Genomic DNA, 24,317 nt, shown 5'->3' on the forward strand with positions numbered 1-24,317 from the left:
ATAGAACTCCAGTTAGGCTGAAAACTGTACATCTCTAATGACCACAGTTTGCTTTCAAGTCCTAAAGGTACTTGCTGTCTTGCCAGTTATTTTCTCCTTTGGCTTATATGCTGCCAGCATGTCACCTCTTATATTACTTCTTTTTTTTTCTATAATATATTGATAAGGGGCAAATTGGGAGGCCTGTAAATTGCCAAAATTCCCCTAGATACCTCTGAGTGTTTTTCTCACTGGCACCCTTTGGATTTGGCCTTTGGGAATTGACATGAACATTCTGGCATTTGCCCTAGAGCTTTTTCCCTAGGCAAAATCCAGGCAAGTAATTTTATTCCTAAGATTTCTGAATACTAGATTTGCAAAGCACGCAGATATAGTGCTTGGTGAGGTATTCAGCTTGGTATTCAAGACCACTTCTTTGTGAGATGCTTTTCAGCTCCACTAATGCTATTTGCTGGCAAATTTGGTTTTGAATTGATTCTTATATAAAATTCTTCAAGCAGGCAACATTTAAAGAGCATTCTCCATTAGTCCAGACAACTTATAAACACCAAGAGGAAGTTAGCCTGAATTCCTGTTAAATTACTCTGCCAGCCATTTGAATATCACATAAAGATCACACGAGCACTACCTGTCTATATCTTAAGGAGTGACTAATCCCTCATTATTTCCTGAGTGTTTATAGATTGCTCCATCCAAAACATGACCATTCAATTTATTTGGAGTTTTTTACTACAGGATTAGCTAATGGCTTCTCCTGAATACTTCAAAAGAAAAAGCTGAAGCAGAGACTGCTATATAAATAGGATGAATAAAAAGTTATTTACAGTGGAGATATTTCCAAACAGAATTCTCAGTTGTGTGTTTTCTCTGAGCCAGAAAGAGCAAGCAGGTCCTATAAAAGCTCTTATAAGCAATTTGGAAGGTTTTTTGGAGGAAGGAAGGGGAAGGTTGGCAATAGTTCAGTTTTACTGGTTAGTGGAGGCAGCTAGCTCCTGCTGTTTCACAGTGTGAAATTACATGCTAAGCCCCCAGAGTGACACAACCCAGATTCATCCTGGCACACACCAGTGGTCATGAAAGAAAGATGCTTATATGGAAGGAAACACATTGCATTTTGTCTGTGGGGATAAAATATGGCATCTACCCTAGCCATTCTGATTCTCTAGTGTTTGTACTACTGTTTCTTCTCTAGACTTTTGCAAAAGACACAGCAGGCATCTCCTCTGCTTTAAAAATGCAAATTTTTTTTTCCTTTCATAGATCAAAGAAATCACAATTGTCTGCTCTTGTTCTGTGAAAGCTGTCACTGGAAAGCTGCATAATCTGCAGGCAGACCAATCTACTTAATTTATCAAAGGCATCAGGGAAAGCAACAAACAAACATGGATTCTTGTGAATACTGATGCAAAGGTATTCCCTCTTCCAGATGGTGAGTTTGACCATGAGGTGGATAGCTTGCCACTGAAGGGTTCCCTTACAAAGCAGCTGTGACCTGGCACAGGAATGCTCAAGGGTATTTACCTCACCAGCTGCTCTGCTGCTCCACCTCTGTGTTGAACCCTCCCTTGTGACCTGTTCAGATTGATAAATAGCCCATGTCCCTATGGATCTGGGCTGAGAGATGGATGCTGGGAGAAACTCAGCTGTCCCAAAGGGGGCTGAGAATCTCCCTGTGTGCAGAGTGAATGATAAACAATGGTACCCAGGGGAAGAGCCTGCCTCCAGACTGCAAGGTCTCCAGCCACACAACACTGGCTTGCAGAGTGCTGTGGTGCACTTTGCTTCTGTGAAAACAGTGGTGAGAGAGACAAAGGGCTCCTGATAGCTTTTACTGGTCACATCCTTATGTGGTGATGGGAGGCTGCCTGGCTGCTTCTCCAGAGATCTGGGATGTACACCTGGTACCCCAAGCTGAGAAGCCAGAAGCACTGCTCTCCATCTGTGCCCACTCCTACCTCTACAAGCAATCCTTTCTTCAAGTGCAGTCAAGTAGGTGATTGGGACACAGGTGCATCTTCCTTGCCAGTCTCACATGGAAGGTCTCAGGACCATTTCCAAGGGCTATCATCATAAGTCTGTCAGAGCTGGGAGGGAACAGGGAAACAATTCAATTCCTGCTGCAGCCCCAGGGGCTGGTGAAGTGAGGATGCCTATGATAATGATTATATTCCTGTGACAGCTGCACGGTACAGATCCTTGGCCATGACTAATTGCCTTTCCAGGGAATGCCTGGAGCTCCTTGGGGGATCCTGTGCTTTTCTGATCCCTGATTTTTCTTGATATCTCCAGACTGGGACAGAGGCAAACCAAGATTGACTTCTCAAGGTGCTTTGGGATGACTAACAGGCAGACAGGCTTAGAAGAAAATGAAAAATATGACATGGGGGGAGGAAGGGAGGAGAAGAAAGTCATTGTAAACCACTATTGGTTGAGAATCTCAGATCTTCTTCATAGGACAGATATAGCCTTCTACTCAGCTACCCCTTAAAACCATGTAAGGCTGCAATGAGGAAACTAAAAGGACACAGTCACAGAGCAGACTCTGAATCTGAGGACTTTATAGAGTCCCCTGGCATTTACCAACAGAGCCATGTTTTCCTAACAGCTTCAGTGGAGCATTGCTTCAGGAAGCCCACAAGGACCCTTTCAGTAAAGCAGGAAAGCCCCCAGTTTCTCAGAGGACACAAAGCAGGGCAGATATCCAATCTCTCAGGAAGCTGCTTGTCCTTAGGGGTCTGATCTCACACAAGCATTACTTCCAAGGCTCCAGCCTTGACAAAATATAAGAAACTCCGGTGTTTCCCCTAAGTAGAAACCAAGGGAGCCTCTGAGAACATCTGAGGCTCAAAGTGATTTCATCAGTTTCTGATGAAACAGCCTGTAGTTAAAGAGCACACAGGTGTGCAATGCCATGCAGGAAATTACAGTGCAGTAAAACTTCTTAGTTGTGCTGCTGAACATGTCTTAATGGCCTTGTCCCATAACTGAAACAGGAAAGGCAGCTTTTATGGCAATGCCTGGTGAAGAAACTGTGAAAAACAAAGCTACACACATTTGCAGCATACTGTGATTTTTTAAAAATTATTTCACTTCTACATTCTCCTTTTCAATTCTAGCCTATGGTTGATAGTGCAAAAAAGTGCACTGATGTTTACTCCTGAGAAGTATCTGGACAGCTGAGAGGGGAGCTGTGGCCAGTGGCTGTGTCATACTTCCTAACAAGGTTATGTCATCCCTGTCACTGGCAGTGGCACCATCACGGTTCATGGGTTCATGGCCACCAAGCTCCATCTGCCCCTTTCCCCAGCACTGTACAAGGGGAAAGATCACCCAGGGATGAGCACCACAGGTTTGGCAGGAGGAGCTTTGGCAGCACACAGGGCTTCACAGGCTGATTGGGATGTAACAGAGCCTCCAGGCTGACAGGGAGCCCTGGGAGGCTAGTGAATCCTGGGAATATCCCAGTTTTGAGAGGAGAAGCATGGAGATGATTAAACCAAACAGCAGATGTGCAGGCGTAGTTCTGTCTGATGTGGCAGCTTGTGCCAGGCATGCTCTGGGGGTATCACCTCACTGTGTGCAGGCAGGGTACAGAGAAAAGAAAGGGGCAGTAAATTGCTGTAAAGCTAGAGGGGTCCTGGCAAAGGACAGCCCAGCATCCATGCTGCTCAGTGCAAGTATCCAGGCTGCACCTCATTCCAGTACAAGGAGATTTGTTTCCTGGAGATTTGCTGCCTCACCCCACACGTGGCTGAATCCCACAGTGGGCTGAGCAATGGGGCTGAGCAGCTCTACCCAGGGGTGAGGACAGTTAGTAGGGCAGCAGGCTGCATCAGAGATTTCTTTAGACCACCCTGCCTTTTCCTCATTAAACCTGGATCCAGTCCAACTTAGCCCTGCCATCTCCCTCCACCACTGGTTCACAAACTGGAGGTCTGCAGTTTGCATATGTCAGGAAAGGAAGGAAAGTGCTGGGCATGACTGGTTACAGCTGGGGAATTCACAAAGTAGCTAAATTCAGATGGCCATAAAAATTTAGATGACCATAAAAAGCTGCTGTAATACGACTCATGGCCATTTGAGAAGGATCACCCAGTCATAGAAGATGCTGGGGGATGCTTTATAGGTCATAATGAAACAGATGTAATCATTTTTTTATGCTCCTAAAGTGCCTTGCTTTATGTTATAGGAAGTAAAGCAGTTATTTTTCTGATATCTTAAATACTGCAAACTAAAATTAAATACAAGGAGTTGGGTTTTGTTTTTTATCTTTGTAGGGTAAGCATATTCTGGAAATCAGCCTTTTAATGGTTCTTATGATGAAATATTCCCCAGTGGGATCTGTCCTCATATATATATCATCTCAGTGACACAGATGAGGATGCTGCACTCATAATTTAAAGTAAATTAAGTCCAGGCTTTGACTGCTGGTAAACTGCCAGAACTGTGCTTAGTTGGACAAGTTTTGGTCACTGCTGTGCTCCAGAATGCATTTCAGTTTCCTTTTGCACATTAAACCTTAATGGTCCCACCAAAAATAATTTGATTGGAAGATTAAATGTTGACTGTTTTTTTCCTTTCTAGAGTAAGGAACTAAATCTGAAGGGATTTGTTTGTTTCTTCAGAATGAAAAGAATAAGCACTAGCATGTATTGCTAAGGCAGCAAGCATTCCTTCTAAAGAAACTTTTTTTTTAAAGTATTCAGGCACACCTAGTAAAAAGGCACATAAGAAGTAAAATAGAACAATCTGTTGTTATTTAACATGGCAAATACTGTTGCGATACAAACACAGTTAAGTTTTCTCTGGTAACTAAGCAACAGAAGAAAATACCACTTATCCGAATTACTGTTTATTCTCCTGATTTTTAGCTCTGCAGTAGTGATTTTCATCCTCTACACCTCAAACACAGAAAGAACAACTGTTTGTGGTATGGCTAAATTGTTTAATATAGTGTTTGATGTAGGGACAAATTAGGCATCAGAATAAATGCCTAGGACTGCTCCAACTAGCCATTAATGACTTTTGGTTTTCTCACAAGTGCTTCACTAGATTATGCAACATAAGCAGGCATCCTCTACAGACTTAGGCAATTGCAATAAAATGGACTACATGAGGCATGAAATCAGAATAATTTCATTTTTCCAAAGAATGCAAATGGTCTCTTACTCATGTGTATCATCCTAAGGACTTCTTAGATAAAGCACATGGTAACAATGTAGTTTTTGACACTTCTAAACTGAAAACTTGTTTCTAGAGCTGTATATATTATCATCAGATGGATGATTTCATTACGGTGAAAATCTGTAGCAAGTGCTCAGAGCCATAGTCAGGCTGGACTCACAATATGGCTCTGCACTTGCATATGCACACACTTGTGCACACTGTCTAAATGCACAGCGGATGTACACAACTTTTCCAAATCTCAAAAATTTAAATTTGTAGCTAAAGACTTGCAAAAGTTGTAGGACTGGAAGAAAGGAGGTAAAAGCAAATAGCATACTTTAGGGTGAGAATCCCAGAAGACTGGAAGACATTGACTGAGCCAAAGCATGTGTAGCAAGAGCAGTCAGGTCCCACATGCTTGGGAACAACATGTCCACCAGTAATAAGGGTTTGGTTTCTCTTTTCTACTTACAATAAGCCTCAGCTATCTGTATGAAAAAGAATGGTGTCTCTGAAGCATAATGGAGCAGCTTCTGAAATAAGTTCTTAGAAGAAATGGGCATAAGTGACATCCAGTAGACTGGAGTAGAAGTCGGGTTCTGATAAATCACTGCCAAAAGCATCCTCAGTTTCAAGGATACCAGGATATTCACCAAATAAAAGTCTTTTATAAAAGACTAGTTGGATTGTAGGCAGCTTGGAAATCTTCAGAACAGGTGCCAGTGGTACCTAAACACTCTTCCAGAACAACTGACACTAAGGAATTATCTCCTGTTTGGTAGATATTCCAAAGTCCTCCTTGCCTGCCTTGTACTGGAGCAAGATCTGGGGAAGAATAAGGGAGAAAGGAGTTAGAATTTTCTTCACACATGAAAAAGGCACATCCTCCCAGTCATGGGCTTCTGAAATATCAGCTGGATTTGCGTGTGCTGACTGAAAGTTATACCTTGCTGCTGCAGAATACCTGCAGGTATTAGGTTGGTCAGCTGCCAACTCCTGAGGAACAAACTCTGTAGGATTATTTTCATTCATCCTAGTTAATCAAGCAGTGGTTGTACAGCACTTTAAACATAGAAAGCACTCCTATAAATATTTGGTATTGTCATATAATTACACTACCTCACCTCAATTAAATGCAAAAGTGGGCATGCTTTAATCATGCAAGTGAATTGTTACCAGAAGAATTTCTAATGTAATTACCTCAGTCTATGCTGACCATCCTCAAGATTGGCATGTGAACCTGGAGCAAAATAAGGGCTCTTGGTTTTGGAAATACTGGAGAGACACTGTCTTATCAGAACAAATGTCCAGAACACATTTTTTCCCAAATACAAATTTTTTATTTCTATTTGGTTTTGCATCTTGGACACCTGTGGTGGACAGCACAAGGAGTAGCCTAGTTTTCTGTTTTTTTGTTGTTGTTTTTTTACTTTACTGCCTTCCATCATTAATATAATGAAAAAAGAATGTCACCTTTGGTCTTGTCTCAGCTTCACATCCTTCAGGGTTATGCTTTGTCAGTGGTCTGTTTACTGTGAGTGTGATGCACTGAAATAAATTAAAACAATTAAATGCTGAAAAATTCTTTACTTCCTTCAAAGTTTAAGACATTAGGACTCAAATAACAGTCTTTATATGTTGCCATCTGATTATCAGTGATATAGTGCTTCTCACTCAATTGTATTAATTCTGAATATAAGCTTCATTAAATCAGCATTGACAACCCAGGCAGTGATCTGTCTTCAAATAAAATAAAGTTGTTTTTTTTTTTAAAGAGAGAGTAAAAGAGTAATTTTAAAATAAAAATGTTTTGATATTGCTTTTTCATAATACATGTCATAGAATAACAGACTGCAAGAATAGTTTGCGTTGGAAGAGACCTTAAAAATCATTCAGTTCCAATTCCCTGGCATGGACAGGGACAGCTGCCATTAGACCAGGTTACTAAAAGCCCCATCCAGTGTGGCCTTGAATACTTTTAGGGATGGGGCACTGACAATTTCTCTGGGCACCCTCTTCCAGTGTCTCACCACCTTTACAATGAATAATTTATTCATTATGTCTAATTAAAACCTACCCTCTTCCAGTTTGAAACCATAACCTTCAGCCTCTTTCAGGTACTGGAAGGCCACAATAAAATCTCCCTGGAGCTTTCTCTTCCCCAGGCTGGACAATCTCAACTCTCTCAGTCTGACTTCACATGAGAGGTTTCATAATCTTCTAATTGCAAAATCTCTAAGAAACTCAGCTACGTCTAAGTTTTTCTCCACAAGCAAGAGAGCTATGATATTATAGGGTCTGTTTGTGGAGTGAGTGGAGTGGTGGATTTTTATTTGGTTTTAACCTTCTAGTGAAGAAAGAAACTTCAACTAAAAGAAGCTTTTGTTTTATTAGACAAAGTAGTTATTTTACTAGATGGCAGTATTGTTACCATACTTCCCATTTCTGCTTCTTTTTCCTTTTTTTCAGGTGCTCTAACTCTCAGTTCTTCACTCCTTTTCATCTCTTTTCATGTCAATTATATGCTCTTTGGGAACATGGATAGGCAGTTTTTGTATATTTGTAAAGCACCAGCAAAAGACTGTAGTTGACTGAATGCAATCACAACCAAAATAATAACATTCACATCTGCTCTTTCAGGTTCATTGACATCAATTTACCTAAGACATTTTGCAATGCAGAGCTCTATACTACCTTTTCTTGTATGCTTCTGGAATTACTGTATACAAGAGTCACAACCTGGACACACATAAAAATTTGAATTTCCACCAAAACAACACCAGAACAGCAAAATATAAAAATCCTTTAAATCAGGAACAGCCTCTGACTGTGTCTGTATGACATTTGCTGACAATAGGCCTCCAGTGAGTGTCTGAAGTGGAATTACATAATGCATATATATATATAAATGGAATGTGTCATTACTGCAGTGTTAAGCTATATTTGGAAGCCACTACAACAAAGCAATTTCTCCCATTTTTTTTTCTTCCCTATTTCACTATCAGAAAAAAAGTGTCTTTAATACATGAATCATTTTACGAGACAATCTTTTTATTTTAATAACTGCTAATTTGCACACCTAACATCAATTGCTGGTGCAGTTAATTGTTGATGCAAATCAGAATGTTTAGCTGTCTAATCACCTGATTGTGCTTATAAATAAGTGACAGTAATTATGTGTGTAAATGTTCATTTCAGCCTGCAATTAATTTGGCCAAAATGAAAAGGACAGAAAAAAAAATGCCACCCTAGGCTGAAATTTGGTCCTCAGTGTGTAAAACAGAAAGTATCTTCCTCCTCTATGCCTTGTGTTTAAATTGCAGAGAGCTAAGTAGACAAAGAGCAATGATTCCCCAGTTCCCAATAACTCACTGCCAGTGTTTCACAATAAAGTGCAATGGGAGAGGAAATATTTCCATACGGGTTCATTAATCACAACATATTTGCCATGCACAACCACTCTGCAGAGCAGGTAGAGAACCCTAGGGGTCCTCACCTGCCACGGTATGTCATGTTTGTAATAGGAAAAGTATTTTTTTGTACAAATGCTGTAGAACTGAAGTTGCAGATGGCTCCACTGGCAGAGCTAGAGCCTCCTGGCACAACTTTCAACAGCCACAGCTCCTTTAGGAATTTATAGCAAGGGTTAGTGGTATCTTAAAAGAATGATGCTGAAGGTGCTGTCGGCTCCCCCTATGTGCAATATTCCAAGGTGTGCCCCTTAGGAGGACATGTTAGGCAGGGCAAATAAACCCCACCCAAACAACAAACTGCAGAAGGAAATACAAGCCTTACCTGTCCCTGTTGTGCTGCAGGACTTTAATGAGAGGTCTAGGAACAATTAAATGGATCGTGACTGAGAACCTGTGGGTCCAATGGACCCCATTAACAGAGCAGTGCAGCAAAAGATGCCTTTCCAGCTCAGTGGCTTTCAGATCTGGGCAGCAGGCCATTTCCCTTTACCTAACCCCAAAGACAGCAGAGAGCCCCAGTTATGCCATCACACCCTGACCCATCTAGACCTGCTCAGTGTTTTGCATGAGAGTTACAGTTGGTGTCTTGTTTACTGTACCTCTGTGGTCTCAATCTCTGAGCAGTTCATTGCTGCTCACTCCCACATGGGACTTTGATAAAATTCAAAGCCACCTGCTGTGATTTTAATTTAAATGTGAGTTTAATGTGTTTTCCTTTTATATTGCTGTGATGTGCACTGTCAAGAGAAATGCTGCAGGCTCAGATCTGTCCTCTCAGCTGTTTCTCTGTGCTAGTCCCTGGTTTTGTCTGGTGAATATTCCTGAATAAAAACTGCTGCTCTGCAGTAGAGTGTGCATTTGGTACAAGGGTGTACTGGGTTGTTCTTCAAGGAGGCAGCCAAGTCTTGGGCTCTTTGCCAGTCAGAAGCCAAAAGTCTTCTCATCAGCATAAGACACCTCCAGAGTTACAGCTGAGCAGAGATTAAAGGTTGCATGCAACCTTTGTAAAGAGTTTTCACAATTCACCATTTATGAAAGTGTTTTAAGATGAGAGCCTGTGGAAAGAAGAAATACTGAAATACTTTATCTTCACTAATTAAAACAATTCATATTGAAAGTAGTTAAAATTTACTAATTATAAAATAGGATCCCACTTTAAAAATTGCTGTGAAAACATATGAAACATATCGTAAGAAAGTGCTGTCAGAAACAGGATATGAAAGATACCTCAAGAAAAAGAAACCAAGATCCACATCAGTTAGTGACCCACTGCTGCTACTAATACAGGACATAAGGCACCCTGATGCAAGACAGTATCTTAATCTTCAAAATTTTTCATTAAGTGAGACTGGGGATTTTTTCAGCCAGCCTTAATTAGTTTGGAACTAAAATTGCAGAAACAAGGTGGGAGCGCTTTTCTGACACAGAATAAATGTGATCAGATCAGAACAACAGATTGGATCAAAGGCCACCCAGAGTGATCACTGTGCTGTGACTCAGGTGTGTCATGGGATGCTGCTGCAAGCTCTGCAAGGGCCACCACAAGCATCCCAGCATCTGGGTACCAGCCTTCAGAAAACATCCCTTGATGCACTGAACCACCCATTATTCCTGCACTCACCAAAATCTACACAAAATCTCAATGAGCTGGTTGCCAGGTGTTTTTCCTGCTGATTGCACAGGCCAGGAGAGCTGACAGACTTTGGCTATTGCTCCCTTTATCTTCAGGTTATTATGGGGAGCAGCAGCATCCTGTTGGGTTCCTGGCTCCTGCTGCTTCTTACTGCTACTGCTGCACGGGAGCTGCCCTAGTGAGTGATGTCTGATCTCCAAGGGAACCCACAGCCAGAACTCCACGCCTCCTAAAACAGGAACTCACAGCTACATCTTCTCTCCAACGAAAATAATCAAACGATGGGGAAGAAAACCACTATATGTTTGGCAGCATCTGAAATACTCAGTGCATAGGATGGGTGAAAAAGCAGGACAATTACCTCAGCCACAGCAGAGCTACAGGCTGAGGCCACCTCAGACTTGCAGTGCAGGTGGTCCTCCATGTCCTAATAGAGCCATGCAGAAGGAGATTAAACTCTCATTATTGGAAAAAACCTGGGAGGAAGGCCATGTTAGCTAGAAACCACCCATAAATTTCAAATTAGTCAACTAGGTCCTTGAAAGAAATACTTTTTAACAAATAAAGACAATGCTAAGTTTTTTCAATGGCCTTATAAAGGCTAGTCTTGTCTTCAATTTAGTTTACTCTTATCACATCAACTATTATGAATTGAAATATAACGATCTTCTCAGATAAATGTTCGTTATTTTGAAGTACATTGAGCAATATGTTATTTGCAGGCAGAAGCATAACCTGTAAAATACCATTCTGTGCTTCTATAACCACTCTGTTTCATTTCCAGGTATTTTCACACAATGTACTTGGGTATCCGGAGTCGGCAGAGTGGAGAGAATGACAGATGGCGGTTTTATTGGAAAATGGTGTATGAGTATGCAGATGTGAGTATGCTGCATTTGCTAGCCACCTTTCTGGAAAGTGCACCACAGCTGGTCCTGCAACTCTGTATTGTTGTACAGACTCGTACCCTCCAGGCTCTCCAAGGTAGGGGTTCATTTAATCTATTTGTTTTTTATAATTTTTGGAAGATGTCATTTCCACACATACATATTTATCCTAGTTCAGGCTGCGGTGTGCCTGGCATAAGAGCAGATCTTGCCTGCTAGCTGCTATTTAGCTGTTAGCAATAACTCTGTCAAGAAAGCCTGTGTTATTAGAGGGTTTTTTAGCCTTTCTTAATGGCCCTCACTTTTGGGTAGGATTTATAGTGTTTTGCTTTCTGCCTGTTCTTGTAATATAAGAGCTTTTCTGATTATCCACTGGGCCAATGTGAAAATTGCATCAATCAAACTATTACTCTTCTCTCTATGCTTTTTTCTGTGAATGTTCAAAACCCTGCAAACTGCAGTAATGAGGTTCATATGGTATTATGCAAAACAGGAGACAGCACAGGAGATAACAGCAATTCTGTGAAGAAAATGCCAGTGTTTATGCTCATCAGTTCTCCGCTGTGGTTGCCTGAAATAATACAAATCATCTCTCAAGCAGTACTTGTTCCTGCACACTCTGGGTTTCCTTCTAAGGTTGATGCTTTCAGCAAGTGTGGTTACTTCTTTGAAATGGTACATGTATGAATATGTCCTGCTATATGGCTTTGTCAGTTGGTGATGCAGATATTAGAATATCTCATTCACTATTGCTTCTTTCATGCTGCTTTTGGCCACCTGGCAGCTGTCCTTTTGTATTGTGCCATTGTTTCGCCTTATGGCTGCACCTGGACAGAATTTTTAGCAAGGTAATGAAGTGAATGAAAACTTGGGATCCAGAAGGTGACAAAAATGCCATGAGGCAGTGAGGAGTGAAGGGAGGAGGGAAGAATCAGAGGGATAGAGGGAGGAAGGAAATGCAGCATTTTTGTCATTTGCTTTTAAGGAATAGCTCATGTCCTTACCACTATACAAGAAGAAAATGTGACAGCACCTTTCTCCAAGAAAATGTTAGGTCTGGTTAGCTTATTATGAGTAACATGCAGTGAGTCTGTTTGGGTAAAAAAGGACTGGGCACAAACTGTGTGAAGATCTTGATCCTGGGCAGTTTCCTGCAGATAAATCAGAGGCTTTACCTTTACAGAGCTCTGAACTGTCATGTAATAAAGAGCAGCACTTCTTCCTGTGGTTTTATTTTATTAGATCTAAAACTCTGCCACCTTAATGGGAAAAGAAAACTAAAGTTTCTATTTCAATTAGTTGGTGCTCTGTACAAGGAAGTTTGCCTATGCACTTCCTACAGGTATTTCTCAAAATGATAAGGCCCCACACAAACAAATTCAAACTATTATCATTGTGGAGAAGGTATTAGCACTTCAAGATTTGTCCACCCAGAAAAACGAGTCCAGAGAAAGTCTTAGGAGAAGAGCATAGGCAGAATACTGTATGGTCAGCTGTAACTGAGCTATCTTCATAAAGTATTAATACAGAATGCCTCTTGTCCTCATTTTAGTGCAATAACAGATCTGTCTCTGAGAAATGAGCCTGGTGAGTAGGCACTAAGCCTGTGATACACTCTGCAAGTGGTTGTTAATTAGAGGAGACCTGAAATGCTTCAATTTAAAAGGCAAAAATGGTTCCTGCAGCCTGCAATCAGTTCAGTGAAACCTATGTATCAGAAACCAGAAAGTAATGAAACCATAATTATGGATTTCAGCTGAGTAGGTTGAAGGTATTTACTTATGATCTCTTCCCCCATTTTTTTCCAACTTCCACAGAGAAAAGGATGCAATAAAAAAAAAACCTAACAAAATTAAACAAGGTGGTAGCATTTTCTTAAACAGTAGTACCATCATACTCATGATAAAAGCTAATATGTTTCAGCCAACTGTGAAAATCCTTTCCCTGTTTTCTCTCCTTTCCTGAAGAAATTATAAGGATAATGCATTGCACCATAGGATGGTGGATTAGCTGTGAGGCTGCATAAGAAAAGCATAATTTGTCCCAGTGGTATCATGCTACAAATGGGTATTTTGAAAGGCCCAGCCATAAGGTATCTGCTTCAGCTGGCTGTCCACTCACTGAGCCTGTTAGAGAGATTTCCAACATGGATCAATAAACAGGGTGTTAGATTGATTTTCTCTGTTTAGGGAATGTTACATGTTTTTTATTGTTGTTCTTTTAGTTCTCTGTCCCAGAGGATAAAGTTATTATGAGAATTGTTAACTGATGTCACTGGTCCATGTTCTTAAAAGCCTATGACTTTCACAAACCACAAATTTGGCATGGGAAATCAATGGTCTGTAAGCAGGGTATTTTTAACATTAACCCATTAATTGCTGCAAGAAAAACTTTTAAGTATTTTTATTTATGAAATTCTATATTTTCAATTCCAAATGCACAAAATAGCATAATTCCCAACAGGAGAATGCTATTAGCATTACTGAAGATTCCAAGTTTTGTAGTGGGTGTTGGCTTGATTCAGTCTATTTCTTATTTCAGTAACTAAGCCCTGCTAACCAAGGTAAGAAATACTTGCAGATGTAAATGCATCTTTATGGGCATCATGAAAAATATTGTGCAATATCTGCAAAACCTCCTCTCCCAGTCTCCCATGCACTGCAGTAAGGATCACTTCAAAAGCCCAAAGGATGCACCCCAGGGATCCTTTAGCACTTGCCTGGGCTCCCCAACCTTCCAGCAAGGATTGTGTACCCCTGTATTGTGACCCTGCAGCAGAGCAAGGCTTGTGTGGGGGACCATCAGCAGTCCCCATGAATCCTTATCCCTCCTCTGCATCCTCATCCAGAGATAACAGAGTAATAGTAAAACAGTACCTAAATTATTATCTAAAAATCTGAGTCTTCTTTAAGATTTCATCAAAACTGGCACTTTTAGAGGCAATGTTCATTCTTATTCTGAGTGGAAGGAGTCCAGTTGCTTGGGGGGGAAGCTGATGGTTTCTAGGTGCTAATTTCTCAAGAAGACAAACAACTTCAGTGTGACAGTAGACTAAACTGGAGCTGTGCTAATGCCCCTTTTACATCCACCTTTTCCACTCTGGTGACTCCTTTGAGTTTGAAGAAATACCTGCTCTCTAGAAGATTGAGTGATGTGCCTTGAAATAAGTAATTCCTTCCTCTTTTCCTCACAGGGGTCTGTTTCTGCTGCCTTTGCTCTGAGCACAGCCAAACTCCCTGGGACAGGGGGATGTCACAGTGGACAATGCCAGTGCTGGGGAGGCAAGGGAGGATAGGCAGCAGGGAAGATAAGGAAGGTCAGAGATGTCCCTTAATGTGGTACCTCATCTTGGTAGTCCTGCCCACAGACTAGCAGTCATCCCTTGGAACTCTTCTTTTACTTACTTTGGATTTCCCTCTGTGCCATTTGATTTTAGAAAGGCTTCTCATCTTCAAATGAGTTAACTCCAGCAAGCAAAAAGTCCTGCTGACCCTCTTATTGGAAAGAGACTCCCAGCAGTTATCACACAGATACCACTTTCCTATTCAAGGGTATGGTGTTCTAACTGCACCTAGATGAGCAGACAGACAAGATGACTCCCTGGATTTACCACAGATTTCATTATTTATACTGTACTAATTAACACATTGCTTAAATTATAGATTAGCTTCTCATTCCTGTTTACTGCATTGACAATTTTTTCTTCATCAGCCCCTGGGAGGTTTGTTCTGGTTTCTCCATACAGTGCTATTAATCAAAGTCTCTATCAAAGTTTAATCAAAGTCTAATCAAAGTTTATGTCATATAAAGCTGCATTTCTTAATGGGGACTGACAGTAGTGCCAGAAGCAAAATGAAAAGTTCAGACCACTTTATAAATTCATTGAGTTTCATTGAAGTCACCACACACCACAGAGCTGCTGGATTCTGGTGAAAATGCAATTCCAGGAAATATCCCTGGCCAAAAATTTTCCCATTTCCTACCAACTCTGTTGGAACCCTACACTGTTCATATGCTGACACTGCAGCCAGTGTACAGAAATTTGCAGAGCTACCAAGCATTGCTCTTCAGTCCCGCTACTCCAAAGAAATTGCTGCTCCTGCTTGAGACCTCACAGACTTGATAGCAGTTAATAACATGGCTGATATGTCCTAACTTTATCTGGCAGAAGCAAATTATGTTGCTAACTAATTGATTAAAAAAATCTGGCAAAGCTCAGCAATTGTGCATCAGGAATTCAGACTCTTTTCATATCAGCACAGTAAACTGAAAATCATTTAAGTCAACAATCTTTTTTTGTGTGGACAGTGCTACGCTTTGACACAACTTTTTTTTTTTTTTTAGTTACCTTCACAGCAATTTTGGATTACTCTGTGAAATGCTGCCTACAATTGCAATGCCCTACAAATAAATAAATAAATAAATAAAATACATCAAAAGAATTCTGATGCAATATTTTATACAATTCAATGTATATTTGTATGAAAATCAGGTGCAGCACTTGAGTTCTGGGCAAGTTGCCATTACTTTTCTCTGTGTTGTCGAGGTTCTGCACCACTGCAGTCCAGCATCCAACCTTTCCACAGAGAAACAGAGCAACCTGTAGTTACAGATTCTGCTTGACACTTGACAAAACAGATTTCCAGTGACAAGGATCAACAAGTATGATAAACTACAAAGTAAATGTGTTTTCTGGAAATGACTCTTAAACTGATCCGCGGGTTGTTTTGCAAATTTTAAAAATGTTATCTTGTGCCCATTAGGATAGAGCCATCATATTAGCATGCCCTTGTTTCTGATAGTCCAGGAGAGGACTTCCTGAAGGCAATCATGTCACATAATCCATTTCATAACCTGATTACAATCTTAAAACTAGTTATAACCTTTGTATCTAATATGCCAGTTCAAAGTTTAATTCTCTGATTGATAGAGACCTGCTGATGCCTGTCATGGCTTTTTAATTTTATGATCAGTCTGTCCATATTTATTCTTGTGCCTTCCCTGTTTTTACATTTGTTCCCTAAGGAAATGGGGTTTGTACAATTATGTAGCCCATTTCTGTCCTTCAGTCCTGCTTTTAAGAACTTCTGATCCATTGCATTATTTCAATCAAGTGTAAGAGAACAACCAACGTCTCAAGATAATTATGTTCTCTTAAATGTTGTAAAAAAACAGGCAATACAAAGCAAAAATTAAAAAAAAGATATAATTTTAAAAATAAAAATTGAGAGTCTCCACTATAGGGAAAAGCAGTCAGACTTTGGCTAATATATTTTTTATTACATACTAACCACTAGTCATCCCAAATATGCATCCTTCTGGACAAGGAATTGCACTGCTTTCTCTTGCCCAGTGGGACTGTTGTGAGTGAAAAATGGGATTAGGGAATAAGAGATACTTTGATGGAAAAGTGCAATCATTCCTCCTGCTGTGCTTTCTCTCGTCTCATGAGAAGTTCTGAATTTTCTGCATAGACTTTTTCTTCCTCAGCCCCAGTCTGAATTCATCTTTGGTATATACAGATGACCAGGACTGCACAGAAGACTCCAGACAATATTTATCCAGAGCTCCCATATTTTTCATGGCAATATCTCACTAGGTATGATCTAGGATTGTAATTCCCTGTTCACTCAGGTGTTGGACTAGTTAATTCTAGTTATTTCATGTTCCTTTAAAACCCACAGGCTCTTCTGGTGTCATGTCACTTTGGTGATACTTCAATTACATCAAAAAATGTATTAGCAACTAAATGCATGTAATGAAATTTCATCTCTTTTCTACTTTTCCAGCCTGCAAGGTGGCCCTGATTTTTCCACATATCACTCTCCTTTCCTACATTGACAATATCTCCCAAACACTTACTAATAAATTCTGTCTTAAACAAAGGTCATTAAAAGTATTCAGACAAGATTGGTTCCAAGTGTAATCAGTATTAAAATGGTAAGAGTAACTCTACTCCACCCCAAGGGTTCTTTATTAGCATTTCAACATAATCTGCAGTATCTTTAATTAGTTCCTTTACCTGCCTTGTTTCTATTCTACTATTCCCTAACCTCTCAAGTGTCACCAGCACTTTCCCATTAGCATTGTATTCACCATTCTGCCATTTGATAGATTAGATGTCCCACATTTTACTTGTTGAGAAAGGGGTTATGAAAGAAAAATATAGAGTTATGCTAGACTCTGTATCTCTCTTATGATCTACTTCATTTTAAATGTGTCCATTCTTTTTTATACACTTTCATGTTTCAAGGCCAGTTTGGACAGGGCTCTGAGGAATCTGATGCTCCTGAAAGTTGTCCCTGCCCATGGCAAAGATTAGGAACTAGAGGACATCTAAGGTCCCTTCCAACCCAAGCCATCCTATGGTTCTAGATTTACTTTTATTTTCAGTTAGTTATTGCTTCAAAAGCTGCTCTAAAGCTTTGTGTTGAAGTCTGCCTTGTAGTCCTGCTTCAGCCAGGGACTTATGAAATGCCTTCTTTTCATTTACATACCAGTTCTAAGTGGGGACGCTTAAGATGCTTCTCACCAACAGCAGGATTTCATACATTGGCTTATTTTGAATCCTGAGACAGAGAGGTTTTGGTTGCATTGGGTGAAAAGAACTTCCAGTTTTGCTTCCTTCTACAGTAATACAGATTTCCTTTCTGTTCTTATTTTCTATCAGCTGGCTCTGTATTTGAGCTCTTATTTCAAGAGCCCTTATGGAAAATTGTCCTATAAAGCACAGCCTTTATTGCTCATCATTCTTTTCTTCATTTTCATCAAAGAACCATTTCTGAGGTAGGTTTTAAAGCTTTTATTTCTGGAATTTGTTGGGTTTCAGTGTTCTAAAGCTCCAGAAATCCTTCTGTGCTTTGCCTCAAAGAAAATCCAAGTCTCCCCACAGAGAAATAAGGAACAGAACAATTAATTTCTGCTGCCTTCACTCATTTCTCTAAAATTCTGTTAGGCATACTAACAGATCTATTTTTGTTTATCTCTCCATTCTACATAAATTAAACCAACTTTTATGTGATTCAGTGCTATTTTGCTACAATTAGATGTCCTGTAACAACCTCTATACTTTCCATAACTAAGTTTAGAAAGAATCCTCTCTGCTTTCTCTCAGAAAAGCTGTCAGTTGTCACACTCTGGAATATCTGGGCTGCCTTCAGCAGCACTTTTTCTCCAGCCTATATCTGACAAATCAGAGGCTGCCATAACGAGACAATTCTGTGCAGAATTTCTGCCTGTAATAATGGTTTGAACATCTCAATCCATATCCAAATTTAACTCTGGAAGTCTACAGCAGACTCTAACAACTACCCACTATCCTTCCCCAAAGTGATTTTGTATGCAAACAGAATCTATTTTATCAGGGAACACTTTCTGAAACATCCTGCTGTCATTCCATTCACACACACTGCTTTTGCCATTACCTCCATCTTTTCTGAATACCAGCTCTCTCTCAGCACCCATGTCCAGGGAGTGATTATGAGACCATGGGTGTTTCTCTAACCCTATAGTTCTTTTTGTAACCCTATAATGCTTTAAGTCCTGTGCTTATTTCCTGTGTTTCCTGAGGTCCTGTCACTTCTAAAAATATGATGCATCCATACAATTTGTAAAAGCAAGAGGCAATGTACACAGGTATTATCAGGAAGATAAGGAGTTGGCAGAGTTAAGGTGTTGCTTCTTAACAAACCCATTTTACAGTATCTCAATCCCCGAAAGCCAATCACAGATGACTAGTGAGCATTTTTATTCTTTGTTTAACTGCAGTAAAATAACTCTAATTCCTCTAGCAGCATTAGAAATGAGGGGAACTGCATCAAACATTTTTTTATAAATAATATGTTCTGGTGACTATGTTTTTTAATGAGTTTATGCTGATATCTTTATCCTTGTTTATTAGCTATTAACTGGTTATAAAAAGACTAGAGGATCACACAGCACTGTATAGACATATAAATGTGAGTTTGCATTATGATGCAAAAATAATTTGTGAAGCTTGGCCACTCATTGAACATTTTTTTCCACTCATTACATCACAGGAAAATGAATAAATTATTCAGGTCATTCTGAATAGCAATAAGGCTTCATACATAACATACCAGCATGAAATCTGCATGTATAATTTTAATAGAAAAAAGTCATTAGAAACAGTATTAAGGAGATTCAGTATTCATGTCACTGCTGCTCTTTTTGTCCTCATTCTTCTCACATTAGCTACCCTAGCAGGTAGAGGTGTCTCTAGCTAAAACCTGTTGGAAGGTCTCAATAATTCATCTGGTTTCCAAAGATAGTAGGTAGGTGTCTCCTTCACTGAATTTTGAAAAATATTGTCATATATTTGGATATTTGAACAGAACTTTAGATATATATTTTGTCATACCTTATAAGTATTATGCCAGTCTGAAGGAAAATATTTTAAGTGGTTTATAAACTTAGGTTTGCATAGGAATATAATTTAAAGATTGGTTTCTCAAGGATTTTTGATGCAGTTTGTTCAAATACTAAACTGATAATCTCACTTCTGGGTGATATTTCCAGCTAACACCAGCTGAGTGTCTTGCCACAGAAATGAAAGAATAAGATAGGTCAAAGGGTCTTCAATCAATCTGGTCCAAACCCTTCTGGAAGCACAACCATGTGCAAAAATTGATCAGATTCCTCAGTCTTTTAGAATTTTTTGCACTTTTGTGGTTGCTGAGCCCACAGTCTCTGTACCAGTGCTTACTGCCCTGGCAAAAATCTCTTTTCCTACAGCAAATCAAATTTTCCCTTTTTGCAATTTTGACTCACTGTGTGCCTCTAAGTTTTAGGGTTTTGTGTAATTCTCCTCTTAGGCAGGAGAACATGGCAATGAGATCTCTGCTCTTGGTTCAGAGTCCACTCTACCAATCCTCCCTGGGGCTACACAAACCCAACTCAGGCACTGTGTGCTCTAGCCCCTGACACTGTGGCTCTGAGTGGGCAAGGGAAGGGTTACAGATGTTATACCTGGACTTCTGCAAAGCCTGGGACATGATCCCCCACAACTTCCCTCTTTCTAAATTGAAAAGAGATGGAGTTGATGAGTAGACTGCTGGATGGACAGGGGAGTGGTTGGACAGTCACATCCAGAGGATAATGGTCAGTGACTCAGAATTCTGATGGACATTGGTGACAAGTGGGGTTCCTCAGGGGTCCATATTGGGACCAGTCTTATTTAATACCTTCATTAACAAAGGGATTGAGTGCACCCTCAGCAAATCTGCAGATGACATGAAGCTGAATGGTACATTTGACACACCTGAAGGGCAGGATGCCATCCAGAGGGAGCTGGACAATCTCAGGAAGTGGGGCCATGGCAATCTCATGAGGTTTAACAAGACCAAGTGCTAGTGCTGCACCTGGGTCAGGGCAACCCCCAGTTTCACATGGGCTGGGGGATGAACAGATCCAGAGCAGCCCTGATAAGAAGGATCTGGGGGTGCTGGTGGGTGGGAGGCTGGACATGACCCAGCCATGGGCACTCACAGCCCAGAAAACCAACCACATCCCATGCTGGGTCAAAAGCAGCACAGCCAGAAGGGCAAGGGGGGGAATTCTGCCCCTCTGCTCTGCTCTGGTGAGACTCCACCTGCAGTGCTGCACCCAGCCCTGGGGTCCCAGCACAGGAAGGACATGGACCTGTTGGAGTGAGTCCAGAGGAGGACTTCAAGTTGATCAGAGGGGTGGAGAACCTCTCCTACAAGGAAAGGATAAGAGAATTAGGATTGTTCAGCATGGAACTAGGATGACCTAACAGTGGCCTTTCAGTACCCAAAGGAGGCCTAAGAGGCAGATGGAGAGAGACCATTTAAAGAGCATGGACTGACCATTCTATGATCCTGTTATTTCAGTGACCCTTCACTGGCCTCAGTCCAGTCTGTGAAAGTATTTCTAGTACTGGTGGCCCAAAATGATATGAACATGCAACAGTTTTCCTTTTCCTTTTTGTCACTCTGCTCATTCTTCTGAGATCCCTCTGCAGGGCAGCTCTGCTCTCCTGCAGATCAGCTGCTTCCCTCTGATGGATCCAGGCTGTAAGGGTGCTGTGAGCCTGGAGGTATTGTGAAAAAAAAATCTTTAATGCTGCAAGGAATGGCAAACAAACCCAATAAAAATTATTTTCATATTATCTACAGTTTTTGATATTAACAGTGCCTTCATAAAGCTGCTAATGTATACATAGTGGTAAAGAGAGCCTGAGACACAAAGTAGTGCATTTAGTTTCTGCAAGCGTGATATATTGCCTACACACTGAATTTTATTTGTTGGGGAATGTCAGAAAGTTGGTGGCATATCCTTCTGCTCCCTTTTTGTTGTGCTAAAAGTGAACTTGCCAAGGAAAAATTTCCAGCTTCATTTTGGGTTCTTGTGTTTTTATGCCTGATATTTTTGCTCAGAGATAGTAAAAAAAGTGACGCATGCTTGGCACAGAAAAGGCTTTCCTGTGTCTAATACAGCAGTGAGAAATTTTAGTCGTGATTGTGTCTTGACCAAAGATTGCACAATACCTCAAAGATAAGAATTAATGTGAATTTCATCGTGCAGTTACCTTTAAATCTTCAGTCACAGAGCCAAAGTGCAAGTCCAGCTTCACACCTAAAGCACAGATCTGAAATTTTCTGTCACTTCCATTACTACTGCATTTTCACTGCTAGTTTGTTAATCTGCAAAATTATTTTTTCCCCCAAAATTAAGCAGAAAAGTATTTTTTTTCTATTGAGGAAATGCAAGTTGTATGTCAAAGTGGGAATGCAGGTTTTAAAATGTGTCTCACATGACATTCAAGTTTGGTAGTGTACAGGGTATTCTCTACAATGACAAAATTTGCATGGCATTCCATACCTGTAACTTGTTTTATACATATTAGTATTTTTCACCTGTGTGTTAGGTGAGTATCAAGCTGCAAATATAAAACCTGTTGCATTTTTGCTTTGTGCTCATAGTTTTGCAGCGTTTCAGTGAGACTCAAACAAAAGGTCCAGTCAGGCACAGGAGGTTCACCCCTGTGGGCACCTTTTCACTGAACTGAGTGGAACTGTTTTAATGAGCAAAATCTACTTGTTGGGCTGGGATTTATAGGAGCATTGTTTTACCTTGAAAGGTATTAAGTAACTGTCTTTTGTGTTAAGCATGACATTCTACCTAACCTAATGGGGATAAAAACCTATTAAATGTGTTTTATTAGTTTTTGGTTTCCTAACTAAATTATAATGAAAATGAATTTAACATATTTTTCTTTTTCCAGTGGGTGTTATTTCTCACAGCATGTCAGTTAATAAAGTGGTAAACTGTATTCTGTTCTCTGTATATAATGAATGCAGTTTAAAAACAAATCATTAACGGCTGTTGTGTTGCTGCTGAAGAGAGAATTTCTAGGGTTTTTTTTGAGTGGGGCTTTTAGCATATCATTTGTGCATGGGTGGCCAATGTGCTCTCAGGAGTTAAATAGCCTGGGCAGGAAGAACCCTGTGGTATGAGGTTACTCAATTACTATTGATCCCCCTTATAGCTAACAGGCGCTGCCTCTGTGTGTTCTTTCCCACTCTGTGCACACTTCAAGATGCAGAGGAATTCTTCCATACTCCCATAATTGAGTCAAAAGCATGAACTGAATCCTTCCTCGGTGGGACTTTTTCTGACACAGCCACAAGTGCTCCCTGTCCTCCTCTAGCAGCCATCTAGGATTGTCACAGTTTTGCAGGAGCTCTGGCAGCCGCAGCTTCCCTGGAGCTCCTACCCAGTGAAACCAGCAGGACCCAGGAGCCCCATGGCAGGGTCAGAGAGCAGCCCAGGGGGTGACTGGGAGCATCCTGCAGGTGCTGGACCGGGGGACCATGGGGATTCCAGGGCTCACATGTAGCAGAGATCAGCAGCAGCAAACCCCTTCTGCCAGCTGCCATATCACTCTGAGCCAGGCTGCTGCCGTGTCCCCAGCAGTGGGGACAACAGTGACTCACAGAAAACCTCCCAATTCACTGCAGTTCTGTCTGCAAAATGATATAAACCAGCCCCCATCTCTTTAGTACAGCTTTATGCTGTACTAAAATCTGCAGCAGCTCAGGGGCTGCTTCGTGAGCTGTGCTGTCGTCCCCATCACAGGGACAATGAATGACGGGGTGTCCCCCTCCTTCAGCCATCTGCTGCCACCCCAGCATCAGAGCCCTCTGAAAGCTTATGCAACTTCAGGCTCTTTCCAGGCTTTAATGAGTGCCTCTGGTCTCTTACAGTCTCCTTGCTGCTCTGTGGATAAATGTATTGAGTGATTCGTTATCACCAGAAAGATGGATGAAGAGATAGATAGATAGATAGATAGATAGATAGATAGATAGATAGATAGATAGATAGATAGATAGATAAGAGCTGTTTGATCTAGTTAAGCTGGATCTTTCCCAGATCTCCCATGTCAGAGAAAGGGCATTCAGAGCTCATTTTGAGCTCCTAGGTTAGCCACTCTTGGTAATGAAGCTAAATAAGTAACATGCCCCAAAGCCATAAAAAAATTGAGCTCTGGTGATGATCTTGATCCTGACCCTAAGTGACATGGTAGCATTTACTCTCTCTATATTCATAGCAGATTGTCATCCTTAAATATAGCTCAAAACATAACTGCTTTCCTCAGTAACTCGGCTCTGTGCTGGTTTTGCTCAGCAGAAGGCAGAAAATGTGCAATGTGAGTCCAAGGCAACAGAAAACTGAAAATGGCTCCCCATGCCTTTTCTTCAGACCCACGGTAGTCCCAGCAGATCTCTCTCATGCCATGAGACCACGACTCATCTAAAGGTTTTCAGTGATGCATTTTCACCTGCAAGCACAGTAGACAATAAAATAATTTGCAGTAAAAAGAAATTCTGCTAGAATATGAATATTTAATATCTTTTTTTCTTGGTATTTCCTTTAAAAATTGTGATTTTACTTTCCACCCCTATGGAATCAGTTTTGTTATAAAGAGACAGCTCAGAAATGCTTGAAAGTATCTTGAATGGCAGTGATTCAGTAGGAAAGAAATGAGGTTACAATCATTTGCTCAAAAAGAAATCCAAAGGTGTTCTCTGGTTTTGAGGGGTTTTCTTTCACTTCCTTGATAATGCATGTAGCAGCAAAATGGGGAAAACAAGCTGGGAAATTTGCATGATGTAA

General features: G+C 40.6%; 1 protein-coding gene across 2 annotated transcripts in view; it reads left to right on the plus strand.

The window, feature by feature from the left end:
* Window positions 1–24,317, plus strand: part of XKR4 (XK related 4) — a 217,760-nt gene that overhangs the window by 125,972 nt on the left and 67,471 nt on the right. For both annotated transcript variants that reach the window (XM_079299851.1, XM_079299852.1), the window contains exon 2: window positions 11,057–11,256. In XM_079299851.1, the coding sequence (XP_079155977.1) occupies window positions 11,057–11,256 (200 nt within the window). The remainder of the gene's footprint in view (window positions 1–11,056; window positions 11,257–24,317) is intronic.

Source organism: Erithacus rubecula (assembly GCF_903797595.1).
Source record: "Erithacus rubecula genome assembly, chromosome: 3".
In the NCBI taxonomy this organism is placed as follows: domain Eukaryota; kingdom Metazoa; phylum Chordata; class Aves; order Passeriformes; family Muscicapidae; genus Erithacus; species Erithacus rubecula.